Here is a 27,755-nt window from a genome sequence, read left to right as displayed (position 1 = left end):
TTCTTAAAACATAATTATTTAAAATGTACTGTGAAGTAAAGCTTTAAACGTTGACATCAAAGTGCTGTAGTTTGTTATTCGATATTTCATTGAAAAGTTTATATATTTTAAATTGCACATACAATTACATGACATACAGGTTTCAATAAAAATGTCATTAAAGTATGTTTGATCTTAGCATAAATGCTTGTCAGTACATTCAGCAGTTCACTTTAACCATATTTCAAGGACAATAGAATTTATAATGAAATTACAAATAAACATGTACTTAAGTCCTACTGAAGTGGTTTAAAAAACACTCTAAAGTTCAGCTAATTGCATTATATGTCTTCAGTCCCACTGTTCAGTTATGTTTTCTTTTGTAATACTCCTTTCCCTGATAACATCATCTTCCAGGAAGTTACATCATTTTGGTTGGAAAACTTCAGTAAGCATTAACATTGGATTTGATCAATTTTGGGGTATCGGCTTGTTTGTCATGTTAATAGAACTGCACAAGATCTTGTGTCATGGCAATATGATATCCAGTCATTTACAGCTGCATGCACCACTTTGATGGGCGTTGTAAATGTTTTATATTGTTCATTGTACAGTTTTACAGATTTGTGGTCAGTTACGTCAAACAGCCCCTGCGCCGGTCCAACAGTGATGTGCAAGCTTTGTGTGTGATTCTCTACATCCCATTCAGAGACGCTTAACCGCCGGGTCCTGGGATGTGTTGGAGTCTTTTATAGCATGTGACTCTCTAATGATCAGAGAGTCTAATCACATAGAGTCTAATCCGCTGTTTAATGCACTGAATTGGGTCTGTCTCGTCTAAAATCGGCAGAGCCGTTGGGTTTTTTCTTCCACTTTTGTGCAGACCATTGGTTTGCAAAACACTATGTTAAAACAGAGGTCATATTAAAAGGTCAACTTGATTATCAACTCTAGGCCTATTTGGGAAAGTCTAGTTTGCTTTGGTAAATTTCTGTTTCTCAGGCTTACTTTGTGATTTTAATCCTATCTGAATCAAATACAACTGTTTTTCTTTCTTTCACAACCTTCCATTTCATTCTGGATATATATATATATATATATATATATATATATAGTCAGCTTTCTGGGTAAAATAACAGGTGGTTCAAGTACTGTTGACTTCCCATTTGATGCGATTAAATCTATATAAATTTAAAATTAATAATATAGGCATCTTGTTTATTTCAGTCAGTTTCATGCATCTTTTTGAAAAATAAAGTTTGAAGGCTACAAAGGAAACCACTAAATTCTGAAAATCAAAGAGTCTCCAACCCTGCTCCTGGAGAGCTACTGTCCTGCAGATTTCAGCTCCAACCCCAATCAAACACACCTGAAGCAGCTAATCAAGGTGTTCAGGGCTACTTGATAATTACAGACAGGTGTGCTGGGTTGGAACTGAAGTCTGTAGGACAGTAGCTCTCCAGGAGCAGGGTTGGAGATCTCTGCTTTAAAGAGTCCTGGGCAAACAGGTCTGCAGTGCAGAAGCTAACACCATTGAAACTATTTGCAAACAAAGCCACACTGAGGACAAATGATTTACCTTCAGCGTCACAGACTCATTGGGTAGTTTTGCTTCCTTCAGCACTAATCTGTTAATCTGCCCTTAGTGCTTTGTTTACACTCGTTCGCTTTCATTGAGACCCCTCATGTCTTACACCAGTGCAGTAACACATGTAGCCAGTAACTCAAACACCCTTGAAAAAGAAGTTTTCAGAGCCTCTGTGCTACTGTATGCTAATGGTAAGTTTCAGTCCAACTGTTCAAGTTTACCCATACAGAAATGTAATTAATGATGTGTTAAACAAAATAAATTGATATATGTTTATATATACATATTGTTTAAATATGTTTTTGTAAATTTTTTAAATAAATATTTTATATTTGCTTATATAATGTCAACATGCATGGACAGGTTTTAGGATGGATGTACATGAATACATGACATGAATGTACAAAGATTTATTACACATGCATATTTATGGGCTAGATATATATTTTAATATTAGTGTTGGAGAAAGTTACTTTTTTGCATTAAAACATTGCGTTACTCCATAAAAAAGTAACTAATTAAGGAAAGTAATGCATTACATTACTTTTGAATTGCTTTTTGCCACCTGTTTTTTTTTTTTTTTTTTTTTTTTTTGGCAAATGTACAAGCCCTTTCACACCATAAGGGAAATCAATAAGCCTCAAGCTGAATGAAAAATGCATTGGCCAGTTCACCTCACTCCCAATTTCTCTCAAAATGGGGACAGAGGTGTCTAAAAGACTACCGTAATTTAAAAGTAATGTGCTACTTTACTAGTTACTTAAAAAAGTAATCTGATTATGTAATGGACTTTACTTGTAATGTGGTACCCCTAACACTGATTAATATATGAAACTATTCCAATATTTAACAGGTTTTATATATATTTTTGATTAATTAAACAATATATTTCATGTAAGGAAATGCATATGTAAAAATATTATATTTGCATATGGATACTAAAAAAATTTTTGTCAAGGCAGATTTGCTTGACAGGCCTATTCAGAAGTTTTAAACCATTTGAAACCTAGTTTGAAGTTGGAAAGCCATGTAAGTCTTATAGTTTTCACTTGTAGTTCAAATCTTAAAAGACACTTAAAGAGAGAGACTATCATGACTGTTTCTAAACATGTGCTTTAGTATGTTAGTCAACAGTGTACTTCTTTACAAGCACGTCAAAAGATCATTACAACATGATTTAAAACGCACTTTAAAGTAAAGCATTTAATTTCACATTATTACAAAGTGCACTTTTTAAAAAGTGGACTTAAGTGTGTTAAGAGACATTCGTCTAAGTCTCTCTTTTTTAATGACTATAAAAATATATATATTTTTTCAAGTACACTACAAAAGCACATTCAATATAACTGACCACACTTTTTTCGCAAGGGAAGACAAAGAATAAACATAGTAAGCTGAATATTTTATACAACATATAAAGACAGAATATCAGGAATGACCCACTAACAGTATCCAAAAATACAAGAACAGAATGTGATGCATCTCTTGGAGTGTATATATATATATATATATATATATATATATATATATATATATATATATATATATATATATATATATATACGTACAGAACATGTCATGTTGTGCCATGCATTTCTCTGCATGGGTGGCCTCACTTGGTCAAGAGAGACTCCACTGTCATTTAAAGTGTTTGTTGCCATGGCAATGGGTAGGACTTGTGAAGCTATTCGGCTTACTGGAAACGTGCTTTATTGTTGACTTTCAGGAAGGGGGTGGAGGTGCGCAGGCCTGAGGGAGGAGCTGCAAGTACAGCTGTAGTGGCAGTGTTTTGGTCTGTGAGGTGTCTGCCTCATCGCTGGGGTCAGGTGGCTGAGCTTTATGGCCATTCAGGTCAAACAAAAGAGAGCTGGATGCGTGATACGGCCAAACACACGTCACCATTCACACCTTTCACCTGATACCCCTGACAACACTTCAGCAGGGCGGCATCTGGGGCATCAGCCACAGCCAGTGCACTTCACTAGACATATATGAAAAGACCAATAAAAATCAATCAATTAAAGGAGTAAATAGTTCACCTAAAAATCTGTTCAGCCCTACGCTGTTATTTTTGTTGTGGACCAGAACTTTTACATCTCTTTTCCACAGACGTTCATCATGAACACACTAGTTAACCTTCAAAAAGCTTCCTCTTCCTCTCACAAAAGCTCTCATGTGACTTTTTGAAAGTCGTGTAGACAGTAGCTCTATGGTCTGCCTGACAGTGGTTTTAAATAATATTCATGATAATGAATAACAGACAAGGCTTAGGGATAGTCCTAGACTAAAATGCATGTTTGAGTTGTCTCGACTAAAAACAACTCGCACTGGCATATCTTAAAATATGTCTGTTTCATTGTTTTGTCTCAAGATGCACACTAGTAATGTCTTTTTTAAAGTCATTTTAATAAAAACTGCTTAAATATTCTAATTTAACTAAGGCCTAGTCCTGGCTTATGCTAAGCCCTGTCTGAGAATCTGGGCTTTTGTATTATTGCAGAAAATAAGCTCTGTGACCAACAAAAGTTTGTGATTTTATGATAATATCCACAAATGAACACAGCTTTTATGAATTCTAAAGCATAAATACAGTCGGCACAAGTTAAAAAAAACTACACTATAAACAAACTATAGGCCACGTTGTATGATTTAAACATCACCACCATTAAGCTTCTGACAACGCTTTCCATATTTAAAAAAATTAGTTATAATAGTTTGCAAGAGTGCAATTATAAACACAACGAGGCTGAGAAAGCAAGTAGGAATAGTTAGATGAGTTTTCAGTTTGGTGTGACGTTTAATGTCCCCGACAACCTCTGTGGTCCCATTTATAGACACTTGTTAGCGACCACCTTTTTCAAGACAAGATATTATTACTGATGCATTTTATGATGCAAAATAAAATGTGACAATATCTTGCACTTGTGCTTAACACACACCTAATTTGGGCATTAAAAAAACAAACAAACAAACAAACAAACAAACAAAAAACACTGACATCAGGACGAAAAGTGTAAATGCAACTCGTTTAAAAGTTTTCGCCTACAAAAATACGTCACCCCTTCGTGCACTATGTTCTGTGCTGCCATCTACTGGTAAAGACGCTCAATTGCATGAATGAACTTTTTAGTCTTTGCGCACTAGGACCCTGAATCGACGGAGACAGGCAGCAGTGAGTGAATATGGCAGACAGACACACATCTACAGATGCTCACAAACACAATGCATATTCAGAGCTGCTTAGGTAGCGTTATCATTTTTTCCCCTGTAATAAAGCGTTTGCTCCGTTAGTTTGTGGAGTAACTCTCCCGAGTCAGGCTGGAAACAGGAAACATGCGCGAGCCAACAAACACGCAAAAGTCACGTGCCACATGGGTATGACAGAAAATAATGTTGTCAGTTTATAGAAATTTATCTGCTGCAGATTTTTAATAACCCTCTGTATATGTGAGGATCAACTCCCATTTGTCTCCATCCGTCACACTGACATTTATGTGAGGTCTTTCGATTATGAGCACCTCCAAACAAACATTATCAAACACGCTCTCACTATTTATTTCATTTTTTTCTACCAGCAATTTCCAATAGTATACATACATGAGTAGAATTCTCCAATTTTTGTTAAAAACGGTGAACAAAAGTCATCCTCCCCACATCTCAGATTCTTCAACATTACGTGTTGCAATTGACACTGTGAACATTTTGCAATGAAATGCATTGAAACATAGTAATTTCATACTGTTTGCATAATTTGCGAGTTACTGCTTGGTTGTAAATGATATAATAAAAATATTCTGCTCTAAAGTAATAGTAACCTTGTTTTCACGTCTAGTGGAGATGATAAACAGAAGCAGTCATGATTTGTATAAATAACTCACACTAATAATTTTCACACAATCAGTATTGAAATGTCTTTATTTCAGTCTTTGTTTATACGATCATAATTTTAAACATTATAATTCTTATTTTTATAAATTATTTTATTTTTTATACTTTGAAAGTCTGGGTCTATGATGATGGTAAAACAAAATCTATACATGAAGGAAATTTGAAAAGTAGAAAAATTAAATAAAGGCATGATAAAAGGTTTCTTAGACAGTATTAATTAATCTTTTTGCTAAAAAAAGAAAAGAAAAAGTTTATAAAGGTCATATAACAAAACTAAATTTAAAAAACGAATAAATAACATAAATTCTAATGATTTCCACTACAAATACCACTGGAAACCATCAGCTTTTAACCATTTTAAACATTAAATAGTGGTATCATGTAGTGTGTTTTCTGGGACATATTACATTAGGATGTAATGGTTTTAACATAAGCCACCAACAGAAGGAGACCAATTACCAGTAGAGACCAACAGACCATTACAGTTTCCATTACAACCAATACAATTTCATTATAACCAGTAAAACCATTACAAATTATGTGATGGTTTCCTTTTTTTTCATCAGGAGATTGAAATAAATGTATTATTGTATGAACTAAAATACTTGAAATCTATAGAAAAAGAGCAGAATGCAAAATGTGAAATATGATAATAATAAGCATAAACCTAGAATCTAGAAAACAGAATTATTCTATTCGAGTATTCACACGTCTCTCTCTCTCTCTCTCTGTGTGTGTGTGTGTGTGTGTTATGTTAATCAGACTTATCACCTTATAGGTATTTTAATTTATTTTCTAACTCAATAGGCCTATCTCTCAAATGTAACCCATTGTAGAATCGCTGCTGTCTCTTTATGAATGAATTGAATATTAATGTCAGACAATGCAAAGTAATAAATAGCAGTGAACGTTTGGACTAGGGGTGTCCTGGGATTTTAATATAGTGCTCATAGGCTAAATGCTCTGGAGCAGGGATGGGCCTTTTTATTGAAGGAAATTAAAGTATAATTAATGTAATTTGTTTTAAAAGATTTTATTAAGTATAAAGCTTGTGCAGTTAAGCTAATTCAGACGGAAAACTTTGTTGTCAGTTGACAGCAATATCACACCAACAAATAAACATCTCAATTGCATTGTCTGTAAATTTGCAACAAACAAATGTACAGAGGTCCTATTTATTTATTTATTTTTTATTACAGAACATTCTCAAAACAACATAAGAGGACAGTTAAAAGGGGCTTATTAAAAATAAATAAATAAATAAATAAATAAATAAATAAATAGTTATTCCAAATGGTACCATAAAATAACCGGGTAACTGCAGGATTTTTTAAATAAAATTTAAGAGCTTTAAAGACCTTTTATGACCTGCACCTCACATTTCAGCCTTTAAACAAATTTTAAGAAAAGGGAAGAGTCAAAAGTATCAATTATTATATTAATTTAAACAATTAGGCTATTATTAATAATTTATATTCAATTACATAAATATATCTTGTTTAGATTTTTATAATGCATTAGCTTTTTGTCGATCCACTGGTTCACATTTAAAAACATGTAGCAAAAACAGCAGGCGGGCTTATTGAAAAAGCAGATTCGTTCTCTGCAGCAGCAGGTTTCACTTTCGGAACTAACGTTAGCAGTTCCCCCGGTAACCGGAGCACAAAGCAGCTCGCGTGACTCTGAAACATGTTTATTCAGTGAAATCATAGCCTTTTGAAGTTTAATTTACATACTAATCTATATTGCAATTCTTGTCTTTCTGTTCCCAAATTTAAGACCTCTTATAATTAAGACTTTCTGTCTCATTTTAGAGTCTACATGGCCTTAAATGTAAACGATTTAAGACTTTTTAAGGACCCGCGGAAACCCTAAGAACATAGTTCAGTGCAAACATTTCTGTCATGCATTTGGCAAAAAGATTTTGTTGACAACAGAGTTTTCCTTCTGAATTAGCTTATCTGCACAAGTTTTATACACTGCTCAAAAGAATTAAAGGAACACTTTGAAAACTTCAGATCTCAATGGGGAAAAATATCATGCAGGACATCTATACTGATATGGACTGGGTAATTTGTTAGGGATGAAAAGATGCCACATTGTTTAATGGAAATGAAAATTATCAACCTACAGAGGGCTGAATTCAAAGACACTCAAAATTAAAGTGAAAAAAGGATACAGCAGGCTAGTCCATTAAGCTGAAATTTCATTGCAGCAACTCAGAATGGTACTCCGTAGTTTGTATGGCCCCCATTTGCTTGTATGCATGCCTGACAACGTCAGGGCACGCTCCCAATGAGACGAAGGATGGTGTCCTGTATTCCCTCCCAGATCTGGACCAGGACATCACTGAGCTCCTGGACAGTCTGAGGTGCAACCTGGCGACGTCAACCTGGCGGTGTTCTATTGGATTTAGGTCAGGCGAGCGTGGGGCAAATTCAATGGTATCTATTCCTTCATCCACCTAGACCTAACTGCATACTCTCGCCATATGAGGCTGGGCATTGTCGTGCACCAGGAGGAACAAGGACCCAATGCACCAGCATGGCAGTAAGTGTGCCATTGTCTAGCCTGTAGAGGTCTCTGTGTGTTCCTCCATGGATATGCCTTCCCAGACCATCACTGTCCCACCACCAAACCGGTCATGCTGAACAATGTTACAGGCAGCATAACATTCTCCACCGCTTTTCCAGACCCTTTTACATCTGTCACACGTGCTCAGGGTGAACCTGTGAAAAGCACAGAGCGCCAGAGGCGGACCTGCCAATTCTGATGTTCAATGGCAAATGCCAATCAAGCTACACGGTGCCAGGCAGTGAGCACAGAGCCCACTAGAGGACGTCAGGCCCTCAGGCCACCCTCATGCAGTCTGTTTCTGATTGTTTTCTCAGAGGCATTCACACCAGTGGCCTGCTGGAGGTCATTTTGTACGGCTCTGGCAGTGCTCATCCTGTTCCTCCTTGCACACAAAGGAGCAGATACAGGTCCTGCTGATGGGTTAAGGACCTTCTACTGCCCTGTCCAGCTCTCCTAGAGTAACTGCCTGTCTCCTGGAATCTCCTACATGCTCTTGAGACTGTGCAGGGAGACACAGCAAACCTTCTGGCAATGGCACATATTGATGCGCCGTCCTGGGAGAGTTGGACTGCCTGTGCAAACTTTGTAGGGTCCAGGTATCCCCTCATGTTACCAGTAGTGACACTGACCCTAGCCAAATGCAAAACTAGTGAAAAACAATCAGAAAAGATGAGTAGGGAAAAAAATGTAAGTGGCTTCCACCTGTGAAACCATTCCTGTTTTGGAGGTTTTCTAATGGTTGCCCATCTAGTGCACCTTTTGTCAATTTTATTAACACCAAAGCAGCTGAAATGAATTAACAACCCCCTCTGCTACGTAACTGACCAGATCAATATCCCAGAAGTTTAATTTACTTGATGCTATACTCTGATTAAAAAGTGTTCCTTTAATTTTTTTGAGCAGTGTAGTTAATGCACATGAGGTGTAACGGCCAATCCGCTTCACGTCATTGCCGCATCACCACCTCGGGTGTGCATTATTTTTCTAATAATTCAACGGCCCGTCGTCAATTATTCCTTACATAAGTATCCCCTTGAACTTAGTAAATATAATCTGATAACCATCTTAAAAAGATAATCTGTTTACCATCTTGACTTGAAAATTCTGTTTTCATGGTCGGTTTTTCATTTACTATTTGCTAATAATAGTGATGTTTACATTAGAGTGCACTTCCAACTACACTGAAATTAATACAGGAGCGGCTGGAAACTAGGGACCTCTCCTGGTTGGAGATAGTATTATCATCATAAACTGAAAGCAATCTTTATGTGACTTACATTTGAAATATTTTGAAATTGATTATCCGAGTCAAAAATGATCCAGCGGGTCGTACTAAAAGACATTGCGGGCCGTATACGGCAGTTTCGGTTTCTTATAAGCAAAAATAGATTGCATTAGCGCCCCCTTTTGTCGGCTGTCAACGTCACTTTATCTGACACTTAACTATATTTTAAGAGGAATATTTACTGGACTGAAGCAACTCAAGTTTCATTAAAATTGTTTTACACTTTTGACAAATGTTTGAGTTTGAGTTCAAAACCACTTTAACAAAAAAGAGCGAAACATACAATAAAACCGCACCTTTAAACATGCGTAAGTGTAATTTGTCTTCTTTAATTTAGGTTTTTGGACATTTGAAAAGGGATTGGTATGTTGTGAACAGATTTGACCTCAGGTAACAGTCATGTACTTATTCTTAATACAATCATTTGCGTGTTTGTACCAACTTTTCTACAGAATGATATTATGCAATATTTCTATAATATAATCTAATCTTTCACACAGTTGAGTCCCATCCACATACGAGAGACAGCTGAATACAGAGAAAACAGCTGAAGAGGAACTACATTGTTTGGCGGAAGAATACTGTTTTTATTAATATCATTACACTTTATTTGTTCTGTTTTATTCTGTGAAACCTAACTACGTATATAGGCCCCGTGAAACCGTTTACAGTGAATTTATAACAGCTTTGCATCGTGCCTAACAACGCCTCTTAGCTGTAATAAATTAATGATATAATAGTTCACCTTTTGAACTGTTTGTGGAGAATGCCTTTTGCTGTCTTACTTTCGTGTGACATTCATCTTTTTGTCCTGTTATGCTGCAGGTGAACTGCTGGCATTATTAAATCTTCAAGCTGGTCTGTAGGGGTTTCCAGGTGTGCAGAGCTCACCTTTACTATCCTGTACTGTGCTTTCCTAAATGAGCATTTATGCAATGTCACATATGCTCTGTCAGAGTAACCTGGTAGCTTCGCCCTTTGTCTCAAAGTTGAAGTCAAATAAGAGTTTGAGATTATTGGGCTGCTGTTTTAAACGATCTGTTTTCTCAGCTTGTCCCCGTCAGAGCAGTAGAAGATTAGTTTTGATGTTTACCAACCGGACACGGTGGCAGAGTTTAAAAAGAGCCACCCTGGAAAGCCTTACACCCGCATGTGTGTCTGCTGGTAAACACACTGCCTCAATACACTGAGATGAGTCTGCTGACTTATTACCTGTATTATGATTGCTCACGGTGAGTGATTGTCTTTTCCCTGCTTTGTTGGTTTTGTCATTTTGCCTTATTTATACAGTGGCTGGATGGCACTGACTGCTGATTCATACTGGATAATCATTTGATGCTTTTGCAGTATTTAGCAGTGGAATGGAATATGCAAGTCATTCATCAAAATGTTTAATAACACGCTAGATTTGGCCTCGTAGTATGATCCATCTCTGATGTCACAGTTTTGTCGGTCATGTGCCTGATCTGCACGGCATGAAGCAGCTGTCCTTCCAAAGCAGGGAAGTCCCAATCACTTTTGCAGTGGTGGATCACAGTGACATCTCCTTTTATTGCTTCAAAGATTTCAAACTGCTGACTGATGTGTATTAAAAGAGGATTTCTGAAACTAAAACTGGACTTTAAAAACACCTGGATCTCTGGGATCTCTTAAAGGGATAGTTCACCCAACAATGGACGTTCTGTCATCATTTACTCATCCTCACGTTGTTTCAAAGAATGTTGGTAACCAAGTAGTTTTGCTTCCCGTTGACTTACACTGTATTTTTTTGTTAATACAATGGAAGTCAGTGGGAACTGAAACTGTTTGGCTACCAGCATTCTTTAAAATATCTGAATTTTGAACATGATTTAAAACGGAAAAAAAAAAGTCATGCAATTTTGGAATGACATGAGGGTGAATAAATGATCAACTGCCTCTTTATGTTGATTTTAATACAAAACCATTAAGAATGTGTCACGTGCAAGTTATGCCAAAAATAGTTTGAACATAATTAAAGCTAATTATATAGTCTTCAGGACCATCTCTATTGGTTAGATGAATGTTTTACTGAACTAGTTAACAAGCTTTCAGGGTGTTTTGTTTCTGGCTCTGTGAACTCCATATTGGAAGTGCTATACTGTATGTGTCAGACTCGTACCCGTGTTTTGTGTATATTCCTGTCCCCATTGTGTTGATTGATTTAATTCCAGGTGTTTCCAATGTTGTTCCATTGATCCCAGGTGTGTGTAGTCTGTAGTCCCATTTCTCTGTATATTTAAAGAGTGTTCAGTTCCCAATTCCTTTGTCCGGTATTGTTTATGTCTACTCCTCATGCTACGTGTGATTCCCCGTGTTGTGAATAAATTCCTTGTTGATGTACTCCTGGTCTCCTCGTTCCGCGCTCCGTGTTCCCTTACAGTAGCAGCTAAAGTGACAGAATACCGGACCGATACAAAAAATAAGCATTTTTTGTTTTTTTTTTTTTTTTTTTCTTTTCTTTAAGAGTTTTTTGAATGGATGAACAATATTCATTGCCATGGCTCAGGTGAGCCCGACCCAGTCAATTCTAGCCAGCTCCCTCGAGGGGGAAATCCTAGTGCCGCTGTTCCAGATCGGGATGACATACCATTGCCCCGCGGAGCTCCCAGACACCACCAACCTCGGCTGGAAGGAGGCAGTCTTCCGGTGTCTGGAGAGCCTCTGATCCCGATCCTGGACCCATCTGCCAGCAGTTCCCAAGTCAAGCCCACCACCGCCGCGGCTCACCCAAGCACGCCGGTCGTTAATGTGGCAAGCCTGCCAGCCCCAAAGCTCACTCCAGTGCCTGCTCCTCGTAAGCGCCTTCCAGAGCACACTCAAGTGTCGGCTCCAGCCCCAAAACTCACTCCAGTGCCTGCTCCTCGTAAGCACCTTCCAGAGCACACTCAAGTGTCGGCTCCAGCCCCAAAACTCACTCCAGTGCCAGCTCCTCGTAAGCACCTTCCAGAGCACACTCAAGTGTCGGCTCCAGCCCCAAAACTCACTCCAGTGCCTGCTCCTCGTGAGCACCTTCCAGAGCACACTCAAGTATCGGTTCCAGCCCCGAAACTCACTCCAGTGCCTGCTCCTCGTAAGCACCTTCCAGAGCACACTCAAGTGTCAGCTCCAGCCCCAAAACTCATTCCTGTGGTGTCTGCTCGTCGAAACGCTTTGCTGTGCCTGCTCCTCCAGAGTACCCTCCAGTGCCAGCATCACGTAAGCGATATCCTGTTCCCAAGTTAAGCCCCGGATGGGCTCCTGTTCCCAAGTTAAGCCCCAGATGGGCTCCTGTTTCCCCGTTCCCCTCCTGATCCCCTGTTTAGCCCAGGGAGGGCTCTAGGCCCCTAGAACACCCAGTAAATTTCCCCAAGTATTTTTTTTGGGGGGGTACTAGGGTTCCAGCCAAAGAGGGGGCTTGAGCCACAGCCTCAGAGGCTGCTCCACCACGGCCTCCCGAATCTCCAGATCCACCATGGCCTCCCGAATGGGTACCGCTCTGGACTCCCACTGTCCCATGTATGTCCTGAGGGACCTCCAGAGCACCCCCCCCCTCCCCGTTGGATGTTATGTGGCGTGAGGTCATGCCTTCCAGAGGGGGGTGTTATGTCAGACTCTGTCCCGTATTTTTTGTGTGTTCCTGTCCCCATTGTGTTGATTGATTTAATTCCAGGTGTTTCCAATGTTGTTCCATTGATCCCAGGTGTGTGTAGTCTGTAGTCCCATTTGTCTGTATATTTAAAGAGTGTTCAGTTCCTAATTCCTTTGTCTGGTATTGTTTATGTCTACTCCTCATGCTTTGTGTGATTCCCCGTGATGTGAATAAATTCCTTGTTGATGTACTCCAGGTCTCCTCCTTCCGCGCTCCGTGTTCCCTTACAGTAGCAGCAATCGTGACAGTATGTCAGCCAATATTGAGTTTTTTAAAAAAAAATATGTATAGGTTTTATGAAGTTTTAGTTTCAACAATGAGAAAAGTGAGACACACTCACACTTTATCAGGCATGACGAGGACATAAACCAAATGGCAAACAGCACATCAGACAAAGCATGTATATTAATGACATATGAATGACATCAGCTCTTTGTTTAGGTTTTTATCTCTTTTTGCTCCACACACTCGTGATAAAACTAAGAACAAAAGAGGAGGTTGGACAGGGTTCTCATTTGCACTATATAAATGTGACAGTCAATCCTGTTCAGTACTGAATCTCTATCTGACCCTTTGCCATGTATCTAGGGTGGCTACTGTTTTATCTTGCTTCAGTCGGTAAGTGTGTTTTAAACGTCCAGCTGTAAAGTCTGTTGATGGGTGTTGTCTGGGTCAGGTTTTCCATTTCCAATCTATGCTTGTGAAACAAGTGCTTAATTGTATTTAATGTGCACCTGCACACTTAAGAGTATATTTAAATAAATTGTACTTTCAGATAATATAACGATATAAAAGACCACTTAAGTGTACTTAAAGAAAGGCACTATTTTCATTTTCATTTTTAAAAATTAAACCTTTTAATCATGTCAGAATTAAATGTTGAACTTTAAAGTCATTAAATCATGTTTTAATCTTTTTTCATGCTTTAAAGGGACTAACATAAAGCATATGTAAAGTACGCGATTATAATTTATCTGTAGTGTTATTCATTATTACAATAAATGTAATATATTTCAATGTGCTAAATTGCAAATTCATCACAAGTGTAATTACAAATATTTTTAAATACAATGCACTAGTTTCAATAGAAATTAAAATGTTAATAAATATTAAAGTAGTTTAAACTCTTAAACGCTTGTCAGTACACTTATTTTAAAGACAGAAGTGATTATGAAATTACATAAAAAGATGTAATTAAGTACTATTTAAGTGGGTCAAAAACATTCTAACATTATTCTGCATTTAATATAAACTTTACTCAATTAGTGTCCAAAAACACTACAATCGTTTCACACTTAATTACATTATTTCTGTAATAAGTATTCTTTTCGGAAGTATGATAAAGTGTAAAGGGTAACTACAAACAGCTCTATGGATAGTTGCATTTTAGAGTCTGCTTTTAGTATTGTTGTTATCAGAACAGACCCACTAGTCAAGAAGTACATTTTCAGAATGAATGATTAAATGTGACGTGAGACTTGAATGGAGTGGGATGTGTGCAGGGCCGGCGTCTGCTGCTGGAAACTGCAGCTACAAGGCGCTTATCGAACATCTCGGCTTGGCCAATGATGACATTCAGATGACGTACCTGCGGCCCGTGGTTAATTGGAGAACCCCTACCTCTGTTTATACAGACCTGTATGTGACCTCCATCACAGAAGTGGTAAATGCAGCATGATTTAACTGAATGCCATTACAAAGGAAGTCAAGCAGCTGTAGTATCACCACTCAACACGTCTTTCTTTCTACAGGATGAAAAAGCCCAGAGCCTCTCAACACAAGTCACAATTGCGCATGTAAGTGTTTTCAAAACCTTTTCACAAAACTTGTACAATAAGAAGTTTTCTGTAACCAGTAACTTCGTAACTGTTTAACTGAAGCAATACTTTGAAAGGTCTCATTATTTTATGTTTATTTTAAAGATGAAGTGTAAAACGAATACGTTTGTGTATATTATTTGTAAGAAAAATGTTTAGGATTCCAAGGAGGAAAAGGAGCATTGACCACTATAATCACTGTTAAATAATCGTAACTTTTCAGGGTTGGTACAGTGACTTCACTAAATGGAATCCAGATGACTTCTGTGGAATCAAAGTATGTCCAATTAAAAAGGATATGGTTTGGACTCCAGACATCGTCATCACTGAAAGGTCTGAAAATGTTTTTTTTTTTTATGTAGTGTAAATCAGAATGATTAAAATTTAAAGGGTTCATATAAGGATTCCTTATAGGAGGAGAGGTCTGTTTTACAAAAACACTCAAGTCCAAAAAAACTTATCAGTCCAAAAAGAGCGTTTGATTACAACAAGAAGATTCTGACATCATAATCCCCAAATATTCATATGGATTTCTTTTAAAATTTTCTTCATAAAATATGTAAAGGTGTAAAAGTTTTAATGGATTGAACTTTCAGTGTAGGCACAGAAATCTCAAAATATGTTTACATTTCGAAAATAAATAAAAGTCTTATGAGTTTTGAATGACATGAGGATGAGTAAATGATGAATTTTCATTTCTGAGGTAAATTATCCCTTTAAAATTGACTTCTGTTACTTTGATTTGTCTATTCAGCATCAAGACCGAGTTTGCAACAAAGGAGAATCAGTATGTCCAGTTGCAGAATCAAGGGGTTATTGTAACATCTAACACTTTTGCCGTGACCACGGCCTGCAAGATGAACCTGCACAAGTTTCCCTTCGACGTCCAAAGCTGCTCTTTTACCCTTCAGTCTCCGATCCATTCAAGTACATCTGAAACTCAGAAATCAGTGTCGATCAGGGTTGGGCACAATTCAAAACAATTATTTACACCCACAAGATGCTGTATTTGTATTTGAATTTGAGTGACAGGAAGAGCAATATTACACTTCAGATCATAAACATCAAAAGCGTAATGAATATGGACTAAATATGCCTATTGGTGCACAATCCCAACTCATATTTCACCTGCTGGAGTTCTGACATTCAGTCACTGTAATGTCTTGTTGTGGTGTTTTCTCAGGCGAGGAGCTCATAATCAGGCCGTTCTCTGGTGCATCATTCCTGACCCTCAGCTCCAAGCAGGCCTTTCAGACTCAGGGAGAGTGGGAATTCCTCAGTATAAACATGTCTAAAGCCAATGTCTCTACTCTAGGAGAACTACAGGATCTGCTGATATATAAGGTACGGAGCGAACATCATATTCATCTTGCTCAGAGCAATGCTCGTGTTAAAACTCTCTCTATCGATGAACACTGCTGGAACCATTTGAAAACCTTAGGGGTAGATACTTGGTCTTTACAGATTAACTGTCCTGCCATTAATGTCATCTGTGCACTTCACTGTAAGCCACTTCAGTAAGAATAATAATATATTTCAGAAATACTAAATTGCAGTGTATTTAAATACATGACATACACATTTCAATTGAAATGACATTGAAGTGTATTTTGCTTGTCATTGCATTCAGCAGTTCACTTTAACCATATTTCAAAGACAACTGATATAATAATAATAATAATAATAATAGTAATAATAATAATAATATAGATAATAATAATAAAGATGTACTTCAGTCTGACATAAATGGCTCCAAACCCTAAAGTTCAGCATTTAAATTTAAACTGTAATACATTTTCATTGTAAATAACATGCAGTTCAGTGTCAGAAGACAGTGCATTCAGTAGTGTGTTATTTCAATAATAAGTATTCTTTTTAATTAATAACTACTGTATATTGTACTTCTTTTTCACAAGGGAACCTTACATTTCCCTTCACTATGTAGTAGATGTATCATCCAATGGCAGTTACTAAATATGAAAACCACTGCTAAAGAAAACAAGCTTTTCAACCTTACAGCTGAGATACTGGGATCAGATATTGTGATCGCTGTTAATGCACCGGACAAAAGCTGCTCTGACAAAGCAATTAAAGAAGTTTCTCTTCTTACTTGCAGATCACCATGAAGAGGAGACCTTTACTGTATGTCATTAACTTTCTAATGCCAGTATTTTACTTCCTTATTCTGGATTTGGCCTCTTACTTCATCGATTCAAGTGGAGGAGAGAAGTTGGGTTTTAAAATAACTCTGCTTCTGGCTATTTCTGTGTTACTGCTGCTTCTTCAAGACATGCTGCCCTCTACTGCCAGTGATGTTCCCCTGATTGGTGAGTTTATCAACTGTACTGATTATCTAGAGCAGTTCATAATACATAGGGTGAGATGGGGTTAGATGCTCCCCACCCCCCCACCTTATTTTTTTTTCTTGACCACAGATGGCACAAAATTTCATCTCAGCATTTTTAAGTAAATGGCTATGCTATTTTTAATTTTGTCATTTCATCTGAATATCAATATTTGTGAGATTTAGTCGGTTGAAACTTTTGAGGTTAATTGATCTAATTTTGCATCTCTGGAAATTAGCGATCTATGACATTGTTTCATGTTGAATATCTAAGTTTTTTGTGTCTGTTTGTTAATGAGGGATTTGTGGACACATCCGTGTTCTGGGGTTTATGGAGTAAAAGTTATAGTTTTTATGTCGAAGTAAAAAGATAAAATTAGAGCCTCAGGGGTAAGATGGGCTGCCCAGAATTAGCACAGAAGCCCCAAGTGGTATGTTATTACTAGTGTTATTGTTTTTAAATGCAATACTTATTGTAATTAATGGGGTTATTATTAAATGTCTCCATGAATTAGATTTACATTTCAAACATCTTCGCTTTCATTAAAACCTATAGGTTATTCTGTAAAACCATTGAATTTGCATTCATAGTGTTGCTAGTGTGACATATCTTTAAATAAAGTATGGACAGTTAAATATGTACATATAAGTCATATAAGTTTATTTATATAAGTTATAAGTCAAAGATTAATTGTACCTTTCAGATGAGTCTCTTTTACTGCTTTGTCTGTCATTGGCTATTCAATTATTCAACTAAATAGTCAAAAAAATTATTTGAATAGTTGATTTAGTATTTTACATGAATGACATTTTTAAAACATTAATGGCACATAAAAAAAAATATATAAATATCAATAAAAACTAAAATCTGTTTATGCAGGGGGGCTTCTAAACCCTTTTAATATTTGACATGTTGTGCTATAACACCTATGTCATTCAATGTATTTGTACTCTTTTAAAATAAAACAAATGGTTGAGAAATAATAATTAACGGTTTAAATAATAGTATGTCATTATTTGCTAAAAAAGTAGAATTTCTTGTCCGTGTTGTATGAAATAAATTCAATTTGATTTAAAATTTTATTGCTTTAAACATATATTTTATTATTATTATTTATATTTGATTTTTTTTGTGTGTTTTTCACAGGGGTTTATTGTGTTGTCATTTTCTCTCTCATTGGCATCAGCGTTCTGGAGACCATTCTTGTGAATTTTCTTATGGCTAAAGGAAATCGGACAGGTCCAGGAAGAACAACGGAAAGCTTATCTGCTCTTTCTGGTAATTATTTACCCGACATCTGAATATGAGGGGGTTTAAGTTTATTAGTTTTAGCGTTATTTTAGTTAACTCTAATAAAAAAAAAATGCAGCAGGCAGAGAAACATGTAAATCCATTTCATTCCACTATGAGCCCTTGAAAAGAATTGGTCCTTGGTATCTCTTATGTTTATATGATTGCTCTCACAGATGCTGTGAAGGACACGAAGGGCACTCCGGACTTAGTTACAGACCGACATGAAGAGCAGCTGCCTGCGCTGGACGTTCTGAAGCAGATCCTCGTGGAGTTTCAGGCTGCTGCTACTCATCAGAACCAACAAGAGAGGAAATGCCTGAGCTGGACCAGAGTGGCAACAATAATAGATGTGACCTTCTACTTTCTGTATGTAACCACAGTTATTGTGTTTCTGATAACGCTGTTCAGATCTTGGTTCCTGGTAGCAGATGTCCCCTAATAGGCCTCTACATGAGATGGAAAGTCTTCTTTTGCATGACTAGATTATGATTAGCCAGTGTTGGTTTTCCATTGTAGTTTATGCACATTATACTATATAAGGCTGTGATATGTAATTTGATTTAATTATGAATTTAAATCCATTACTAATTAAAAATGACATGACAGAAATTATAGCAATAGAATTTGAGAGATAACACATTTTTGTTAACTTTATCTGTCTACTTTCGATTATATTTTATATTATATGTGACCTGTCTTTAGCTTCTTTAGACATTGGTTGCAATTTTAAGTGCATTTAACATAAGTGTCATCTGGTCGTCATACTTAAGTACTGTAAAAGTAAAGTTAACACTAGTTAACTACATTAGTTAACATGAACTAACATGAAAAATGTCTAATGTGTGTAAATATATTTGTTATTGTTATTTTTATTTTTTATTAATGAATTTGTAAAATAAGTTGTTTTATATGTTTGTGTTATTATGTATATGTCAGCTAACATGAGCTCAAAATGAACAGCTGTGTTTTGATTAATAAATGATAAAGGTTAATAAACACTGTATCAAATGTATTACTCATTGTTAGTTAATTTTAGTTAGTGCTAAACTAACATTTACTATTGGGACTTTATTGTAAAGAGTTACTGATATCTTTATGGCGATTTTAAATTAGAAAAATAATTACGCAAAAGTATTAAATAGATAAGTAATTTTTAAATTACCTGAAATATCAATAGTAGAGGTAAATATTATAATGGCATAGCTGATTGGCCAGCCTATAGCCGAGTGTTAGGACATGTGAGCATTAAAGGGATGAAAAATGACAATTTGTCATTATTTACTTTATCATTACAAATCTATATGAATTTCTTATTGTGCACAACACAAATTAAAATTGGGACTAATCTTGGTTAATGTTCATTTATCAATGTATTTTTTTTTTCAACATGAGTTCAGGTTTGAGCATGTAGAAATTGACATGAACTAAAATAAATAATACTTTTTTTAAAGCATTTGTAAATCTTGGCTCATGTAAACTATTGTATTGTGTAACCTTAACGTATATGCAACCTTACTGCAGTTCTGCTGATATAATCAATAAAGAGCAATCAGTCAGTATGCTTGCTAGGATACATCCTATAATATCATGCATTTTCCAAACCAATACACTAACTTCTCATCACTGAATATATATATATATATATATATATATATAACCTTTTTCCATATATACAAAACGTTGTTTTTTTATTTTGAGAAAATAGACAAAACATATTCATGAATCATCTTGTTCATGAGGAGCTATACACATTCACCAAATTCATTCATGGTGTTTAAGCATGGTATGGTAACATCCTGAAATACAAGGAATGAATGAATTAAAATCAGCAATACTGACATCAAAAATGAGGTTTAATTTTATTGACTACTTTTGTCATTTATTAACATAAAATGCATTGTTTTTGTTGGCGGTTGGCATCCAACGATAAGGTGCATTACCGCCACCTACTATACTCTATATATGTATATATATATATATATATATATATATATATATATATATATATATATATATATATATATATATATATATATGTGTGTGTGTGTGTGTGTGTGTGTGTGTTCTTAAATTCTTCTCAAATAATCTAATAAACTTTAATTATTATCAACTTTCCATAACATTTTGTTTCCTAATTTATTTCTTTAATATATCTCTTTCTGTGATATACTTTTGACAGTGATACAGCAAAAATGCTCAGCCGATTTCTCATCCTGAAAATGATCACATGGATGTTTCTCTATTAGCTTCATTCCCTTTAATTCCTATGTGCTGGAATCCACATGAATGCCATTGACACATTTATCTTCTGAAGTCTAAATACAATTGCATATGTAATATTTCATATACAGTATACATTCCTTCATAACAGGTTTTAGTTTTATTCTTTGTTTTCTTTCTTTTTTTAACTTCCCTAGTTCAAATTTTCAAATGTCAAATTAGCTTTTCAGTTGGTGAATGTCTTACAGATACAGCAGCGATAGAATGTTTTGATTCAAAAGTAATGCTCATAGATGATCACAACTGAAAGCACAAGTTTTCAGTCTATTGCTTTTTAAATTACCCATCAAATAACTTTCCTTATTTCTGAAGTGTCTTTCAGACAACCTTAGCTTTTCATTTAGCTATTTTCCAAGAATCAACAAATCATAAGCTGTTCTTTCTAAATATTTGAAATCATTTGACTCAAGAGGACGCTGTTGGTAAGTGTTCCCTTTTGAAGGGTTTGTTGCTGTCATCAAAATAATTGTGCTTTTAGGGTTTCTCACTAGACTGGATCTAACTCAGTGGAAGAAGCAGTTGCAACAGTGAAGGGGACTGTGCAAGGTTTACTCTTTACATTTCTCTGACAGTCAAAGCAAACTCACAGCGCACGAACCACCAGAAGCTGATCAAATGAAATACACCTGTTGTTTCTGACACCCCTCTAGTCTCACATCCAGAACACACCTCTGTGGGAGCTGCCGACACCAGAGCGATGGAAAGGAAGTCCAGGAGGAAAAGAAAGTATGCACTATTGTGGTTGTTTTCAATTGTCAACTGCTTACTTGATGTATTTTTAACGAATTGTTCCATTCATTGTCTCCTTGAAGGACCTGCTCCTGTTTCTCATGGTTATGGAGCTGCAGATGTTATTTGAGATGAAGTTAATGCCAAATTGATGCCTCTCTTTTCTATCTGTTAAATTCTGTTATTAGACATTAAAAAAATGATAATGCTATATTATATATAAATTATAGATAGATAGATAGATAGATAGATAGAAACCAACTTGTAAACCCCTTGTAAAAACAAAAACTAAAACTACTATATCTTAACCTGAAAACTGTAATCACTGACAATTTTTATGTTGCTATTGCTTCCTCCCCTCTCTCATCCGCACTCAACCTCCTGAGCCCATATGAGATACTTTCAACCTATAATGAATCTATTTGTAATATTTTGGATGACCTTGCTCCACTAAAAACTAAAACTTTCCCTTCTGCTCACTCCTCTCCTTGGTTCACCCCTGAACTTAGAGTAATGAAAGCTGAATGTAGGCATCTTGAAGGACAGAAATAATCCTCCCTTGTAGTGCATGTTTTTGCTTTCTCAGATTCAGTAGTGAAATATAAAGAAGCACTTAACACTGCACGCTCTACCTATCTCTCTACTGTCATTAATAAAACCAAGCGCAAACCTAAAGCTCTTTTCTCTGAGATCAACAAACTTGTTAAACCATCATCCGTAGCTATTAATGGCTCTGTTGATCTTTGTGAAAGCTTTCAGTCTTTTTTCCTACGTATTGATAACATTTACCAAGACTTTTCTCCATCTGTCTCTCCCCACCTTTCTCCACGTCCGATAGGTCGCCCACTCAACACTTTCTTACCCACAAATATATCTGCGGTTGAACAACTGATTATCAAATCTAACTCTGCCTCCAGCACACTTGATCCTATTCCAACATACTTACTCAAAACCCAATTGCCTGCACTCATTCAACCTATTACTCATATTATAAACATATCCTTTGCCACTAATTATGTTCCACAAGACCTAAAAGTAGCTGCCATCACCCCAATCCTTAAAGGGGTCATATGATGCTGCTAAAAAGAACATTATTTTGTGTTTTTGGTGTAATGAAATGTTTATGTGGTTTAAGGTTAAAAAACACATTATTTTCCACATACTGGACATTATTGTTTCTCCTCTATGCCCCGGCTGAATACCTCAAGCATGTGACGAAAATGTTACGCCTCTTAACTTACTGTGATGCCTTGTCCGGCCGGAGCGACGAGACAAAAACATAAAATCCATTATAAACGTGATATAAAACTCTTAGTTTTAGGTTATACGGCCTGTCACAGCCTCACATCTCAATACCTAGCTGAGTTAGTGCAACCATACATTCCTGCACGGACTCTCAGATCTAGCAATGATAACTTGCTTGTTGTGCCCATGTATAAACTCTCTAGGGTGGGTGGTAGGGCTTTCTGTATTATAGGCCCTAAGCTATGGAATAAGCTGCCCCATAATATTCATGCTGCCTCCTCTTAAAACTCATCTATTCACTTTGTTCTCTAAATAACTCATTTACCTCTGCTTCTCTATTTCTCAACTTCTGCTTGTTTGACATAAGACCAACATCTTGACATAATTACTTGTATTATTTTGTGAAACGTCTTAGGCGCTTGACTGTCTGCTGTATTTTGTTTGGCATTTTGCTTGTATTATTTTGTAAAATGTCCTTGGGTTCTTAAAAGGTGCTATAAAAATAAAATAAAATATTATTATTATTATTATTATCATTATTATTATTATTATAGATAGATAGATAGGCATGATCTCTAGACATGAACAGTGTCGTTTATTTAGAGATGTACAAGTTACTTTTATTTCAAAGATGAAAACAATCAACATGTTTTTGACAAAAAATGGTTGATTCTCAAACAACAGCTGAAGTCAAATGTTTGTTTTGAAGATTAAAATTATTTTACTACAATAAGGACATATATAACTGCTTTATAACGCCATTCAATCACTACAATCACAGAAAGTGAGCTATGAAACAACAACTACATTATGGCAAAGGAGTGTCAGCTGAGAGAAACTGTAAATGTTTGTGTTTATAGCAGGATTGAGTGGTGCACGTTATTAAAGGAAGGTGTCCTTCATAATGCCAGGCTGCTCTAGCACAGTTTTCCTGCGGGCCGATGCTTCCAGGATCTTCTTGCGTGGCCCCAGCTGGATGCGGATGCCTTTAAGATCATCATCTGAGCAGAGCATCAGGGCATCAAGATCCAAGTGTTCACGGGTGAACACAGGACCATAGTCCAATAGGCCGATCGACGCCAAGAAGGAATCCAAGTGTGAGGTCTCCTCTTCCTCATCCAGACCGATCTCCTCTTCGTTCCAAGGAAGTTCTGAATCCTTGTCCAAACCCTCCAGACCTTCATCCACAGTTTCAAGCAACTCTTGACGGATGAGGTACCCTAGGTCTTCTGTATTGCCACTGGGGAGGTCTTCAGGGTCCATGGCCATTTCCATGGAGAAGTTCCTGCGGAACACCATTTTCCCGAGACCAGGCCTTTCGAAAATAGACTTGACCTGACTGGCTCCCTCACCATCCGAATCTCTCTCGACATCGTCGTCATCATCCTGAATTTCATCCTGCTCATTGAAGACCTCAACTAAACCAGGTTTCTCTTGTGAGCCGCCTTCTTGTTTGACAAAAATGACATTGCCATCCCCTTGTCTACTCACTGTCCCTTTGTCTTTCTTCCCAAATTTGTGCTGGAGGGTTCCCTTGATTGTCGAGTTCGATCCGTTGGTGTCTGCAGCAATGAGTTTGGAGAACTGTTCTCCGTTTACAGAGCTCAAGGTACCCGAGCCAGAAAGTGAATTTCCTTCTGAGACAGAGCTGCCATGGTACATCTTGTCCATCTTACTCTGATGTCTCTTCTTGACACGCTCACACAGCTTCACTCTACGCTCTGCATCTTTGGTGGCCTGTTCTTTCAGACGCGCCACCCTTTTGGCGTTCTGGCCTGTCTGTTGGGCGGCAGCAGTGTCCAGGAAGCGGACACAGTCCATGTGGTCTCGAGAGGCAGCCACGTCCATGGGAGTGTGGAAGTCATTGTCCAGAGCGAAGACGTTGGCTCCAAAATTCACCAAGAAGCTGACAATCTGCATGTGACCGTTTGCAGAGGCGTGATGCAAAGGCGTGTTCCCCCAGATGTCACTTTTGTTAGGATCCCCCCTGTAAGACATAGATGATAAAGAACCAGTATTTTAGTAAATGTATAGCTCAGTTGACTTGATAGTTAAAAATTTGTGCTGCTTGCATCACTATTACTATTTGCCATTCTTAGGATTAAGGGTTTGTCGAGGTTGAAGAGAGGTGCTGTTATTTTCCAATGTGATCAGTGTGGCGGCGATAAATCTGGCATAAACATCCCATTACATTGAAGGAGGGACTTGAGCCACATATAGATAACATCATAGACTCTTTTGACTGAGACTAGTAAGCAACTACAGAGAACACTCTAGAAACCAACTAACAATGCCTTTGCTACCACTTGAGGTACCTGAGACCAGACTTGGTCCATCTCAGTGCAAGTCCAAGACCACATTCTCATGCTCTTGGTCTTGTCATGTACTCTGGAGCATTTGGACTTAATCTCAAATCCGATCTTGAGTACTGGAACACTGTGGATATGTTTTGTGTTCTGTGCTGACTCACGCATACGATCCACACAAACCAGTCTTCATTCACCCCACAGAAAAGCATTTTGACACTGTCTGAATTGGCCTCAACCCTCTTGTGGTCTTTGTCTTGACTCTGACTCGAATGAGCCGGTCTCAACCTAGAAGTTGCAAAGTGCTCAGCAATCCTCTGGATCCTGATAGTACTTTGAAAATTTAGTATTTGAAATTTAGTGCAAGGGAATAAAGGTCCATTCACACCAGTGATGATAATTATAATGGTAACTGTAACTTTCTGTAACTTTTAAAAATGGTTATAAGAGAATAGTGGAGTCCACATCACAACTACTACAACACAGAGGACTGATATTGTTAGAATCACTTTCAGAAAGAGATGACCTAACCACTGCGTGTTTATAGTAAACGTAATGTCCATTGGTGTGCACTCTAATATAGCTGTAGTTATCATTGTAGTTATCGTTCTCGATCTGAACAGGCTTTAAAGTGCACCTTTTATGCTTTTTTGATTTTACCTTTCCTTTAGTGTATAATACAGCAAAGTTACAAAGTCCAAAGGGAGTTAATGACTCCACACTTGCCAGAAACACCTCAATTCTACCTAGTCCTAGTCCCGCCATTATTTTTGTGACTTTGCTACATCACAAAAGTTACATATTTGCATAATGGCCGTCTACTGGCTGCTTTGGCCTGCCCTCAAAGAAGAGTTGGGTAAGTGATATCGCTATAATGCAGAGATGCTTGCACTGTTGGATTTTGGCTCAAAATGGTACAACAATATTGGTGCCAGTTCATAAATACCGTTTACAGCTTCCCCTGAAGCCTCGGGAGCCGAAAACAGATTATGGTGAGGGCCATTACATTTCCTAAGTGATTGAACAGTCACAACAAACTGGGCCAGCTGACCAATCAGAGCAGACTTGGCTTTTCATAAGAGCTTTAAAGAGACAGAACTAAAAAAGAGAGTGAAAAGAGGTGCTGAAGCAAAATGTTTTTTTTTTTTTTTTTACTATAAATCATGTAAATAAACCCCAAAGTAAAATGATGTGTAAATTAACATAATACAGGCACTTTACAAACTACCATTTAAAAATAACTCCAATCTTTGGCACTTCTCAGACACCTCATTTGTCCTCAGCAGCAATTAAAATTCCACCCTCACATATTTTCCCGTGATGAATATGATGTTATAACCATGCAGACAGTTAATATGCAACCTGCTGTAAAATAAAAGTCCACAGGGACACCCATAAAATATCTGATTACAATATCTACAAGAGCTTATCTCTCTAAACACCATCTGTTCATAGGTAGATGAGACACACAAGGTACAAATTTTTTATTTTTTTCATGACAAGAAACACCCCTGTTTGGGTTAGCATTCAACACACAGTGCTTTCAGAAAGGTGCGTTGTACTGTTTGAGAGCCAGTCATGGCATTCAGTATGCTCTATATCATGAGATCAGCCTCAGTTCTGCACAGAATAGGTAAACTCTACGCTGGACAAACTGTGGAAGGATGAAGAGGCCTTTTGTTCTAGATTTGCATAACTAATTTGGCTGATTAAACTCTGGGCGTCAGCTCTGGGAATATTACAAATGGAGTGATAATTGACTCATAAAGCACACAAGTAAAAAGACTCGCCCAAAGGTCATAAAACTGGTTAAATCTGGAAAATCAGTTGTGATTTATTATAATCCCCAGTGAAAAAGAAGTATACTTCAGCACACTTTTGAAATAAGCACTTATTACTGAAATAATATACTTTAGAATATAAGTATTTGTGTGTTGAGAAACATAGTCATGAATGTGTCTTTCTTCAAGTGGCCTTTTATTTCATTAATACTAATATAATATTATCTGGACGTACAGTTTTCTTTTTAACGATATAGTTTTAAGATTTGAAGTACTCTACAAGTGCACATGATCACATTAATGTAAAGTCTTAGATTACAGCTTGCGTATGGTAAAGGGCTTTTTGATATGTAACACAGATATCTATAGTCGTCAATGCTTAAAAAACAATTGCAAGACATACAAGCAAGGTACTTAACTTTAACTAATTTGAGTATTATTCTGGTTGAAACTAAATGTGTAGATTTCAGTTGTTAGACCCATAGCCATCGATACAATGTAGAGGATCAGTACAGAAAGTTTTGTACAGAGCAGACAGGTTTTGTGAGCTCACCCTCTACTGCATATGAGTTGCAGAGCTTCAATGTGTCCGTGGTAAGCTGCCCAGAGAGTGGGTGTCATGCCATCCTCATCCGGGGTGTTCAGATCTTTCCTTGTGGCTTCTTTCAGAAGATCCAAATAGCCATCGATGGCTGCTTTGTGATATCGTGACATGATTGTAATAATGATCTCTCTTCTTCAGCAAGTACATATATTTTGTGTAGTATTACAGGACCATCTTTGCAGACATCTGGAGTGCTCTGTCTCTGCGTCTGAGGGAGGAGAAACTCTGATCACACTGCCTGGACACGACACCACTATCACGGTCATAAACTAAAGTCCACAGTGAGCTGTTATTGCTTACCATCAGAGATATAAACAGGGACAGCCATTTGCTCTTTTTTAGTTTTTATTTGATCATTTCAGATTTCAGATCTTGAAAAGGTGTTTCAT

At 37.0% G+C, this 27,755-nt stretch overlaps 2 protein-coding genes across 2 annotated transcripts; one reads left to right on the top strand and one right to left on the bottom strand.

Moving 5' to 3' along the window:
* Nucleotides 1-1,422: 1,422 nt before the first annotated feature.
* Nucleotides 1,423-19,256, top strand: LOC109054936 (5-hydroxytryptamine receptor 3A-like). Its single transcript, XM_042730517.1, has 9 exons — nucleotides 1,423-1,758; nucleotides 14,469-14,629; nucleotides 14,718-14,762; nucleotides 15,007-15,116; nucleotides 15,538-15,710; nucleotides 15,967-16,127; nucleotides 16,900-17,110; nucleotides 18,275-18,406; nucleotides 18,595-19,256. Exons 1-9 carry the CDS (start codon nucleotides 1,665-1,667, stop codon nucleotides 18,858-18,860), a joined length of 1,353 nt encoding a protein of 450 aa, XP_042586451.1. The 5' UTR covers nucleotides 1,423-1,664; the 3' UTR covers nucleotides 18,861-19,256.
* A 3,993-nt stretch (nucleotides 19,257-23,249) lies between these two features.
* LOC109054939 (ankyrin repeat and SAM domain-containing protein 4B-like) lies at nucleotides 23,250-27,605 on the bottom strand. Its single transcript, XM_019072170.2, has 2 exons — nucleotides 27,316-27,605; nucleotides 23,250-24,662 (listed from the first exon to the last, which is right to left on the bottom strand). Exons 1-2 carry the CDS (start codon nucleotides 27,474-27,476, stop codon nucleotides 23,558-23,560), a joined length of 1,266 nt encoding a protein of 421 aa, XP_018927715.1. The 5' UTR covers nucleotides 27,477-27,605; the 3' UTR covers nucleotides 23,250-23,557.
* Nucleotides 27,606-27,755: the final 150 nt, after the last annotated feature.

This window comes from Cyprinus carpio, chromosome A3 (genome assembly GCF_018340385.1).
Source record: "Cyprinus carpio isolate SPL01 chromosome A3, ASM1834038v1, whole genome shotgun sequence".
Classification (NCBI taxonomy): Eukaryota; Metazoa; Chordata; class Actinopteri; order Cypriniformes; family Cyprinidae; genus Cyprinus; species Cyprinus carpio.
Note: the sequence above shows the minus strand (reverse complement) of the source record. Positions and strands in the feature narration are given on the sequence as shown.

Excerpts from the sequence above, each read along its gene's own strand:
- LOC109054936 (XM_042730517.1), top strand. The coding sequence starts at position 1,665 with ATGTCTTACACCAGTGCAGTAACACATGTAGCCAGTAACTCAAACACC. Across the intron at positions 14,630-14,717 it reads TGACCTCCATCACAGAAGTG|GATGAAAAAGCCCAGAGCCT; the intron begins GTAAATGCAGCA and ends TTCTTTCTACAG. Across the intron at positions 14,763-15,006 it reads CACAAGTCACAATTGCGCAT|GGTTGGTACAGTGACTTCAC; the intron begins GTAAGTGTTTTC and ends GTAACTTTTCAG.
- LOC109054939 (XM_019072170.2), bottom strand. The coding sequence starts at position 27,476 with ATGTCACGATATCACAAAGCAGCCATCGATGGCTATTTGGATCTTCTG. Across the intron at positions 24,663-27,315 it reads CAACTCATATGCAGTAGAGG|GGGGGATCCTAACAAAAGTG; the intron begins GTGAGCTCACAA and ends TATGTCTTACAG.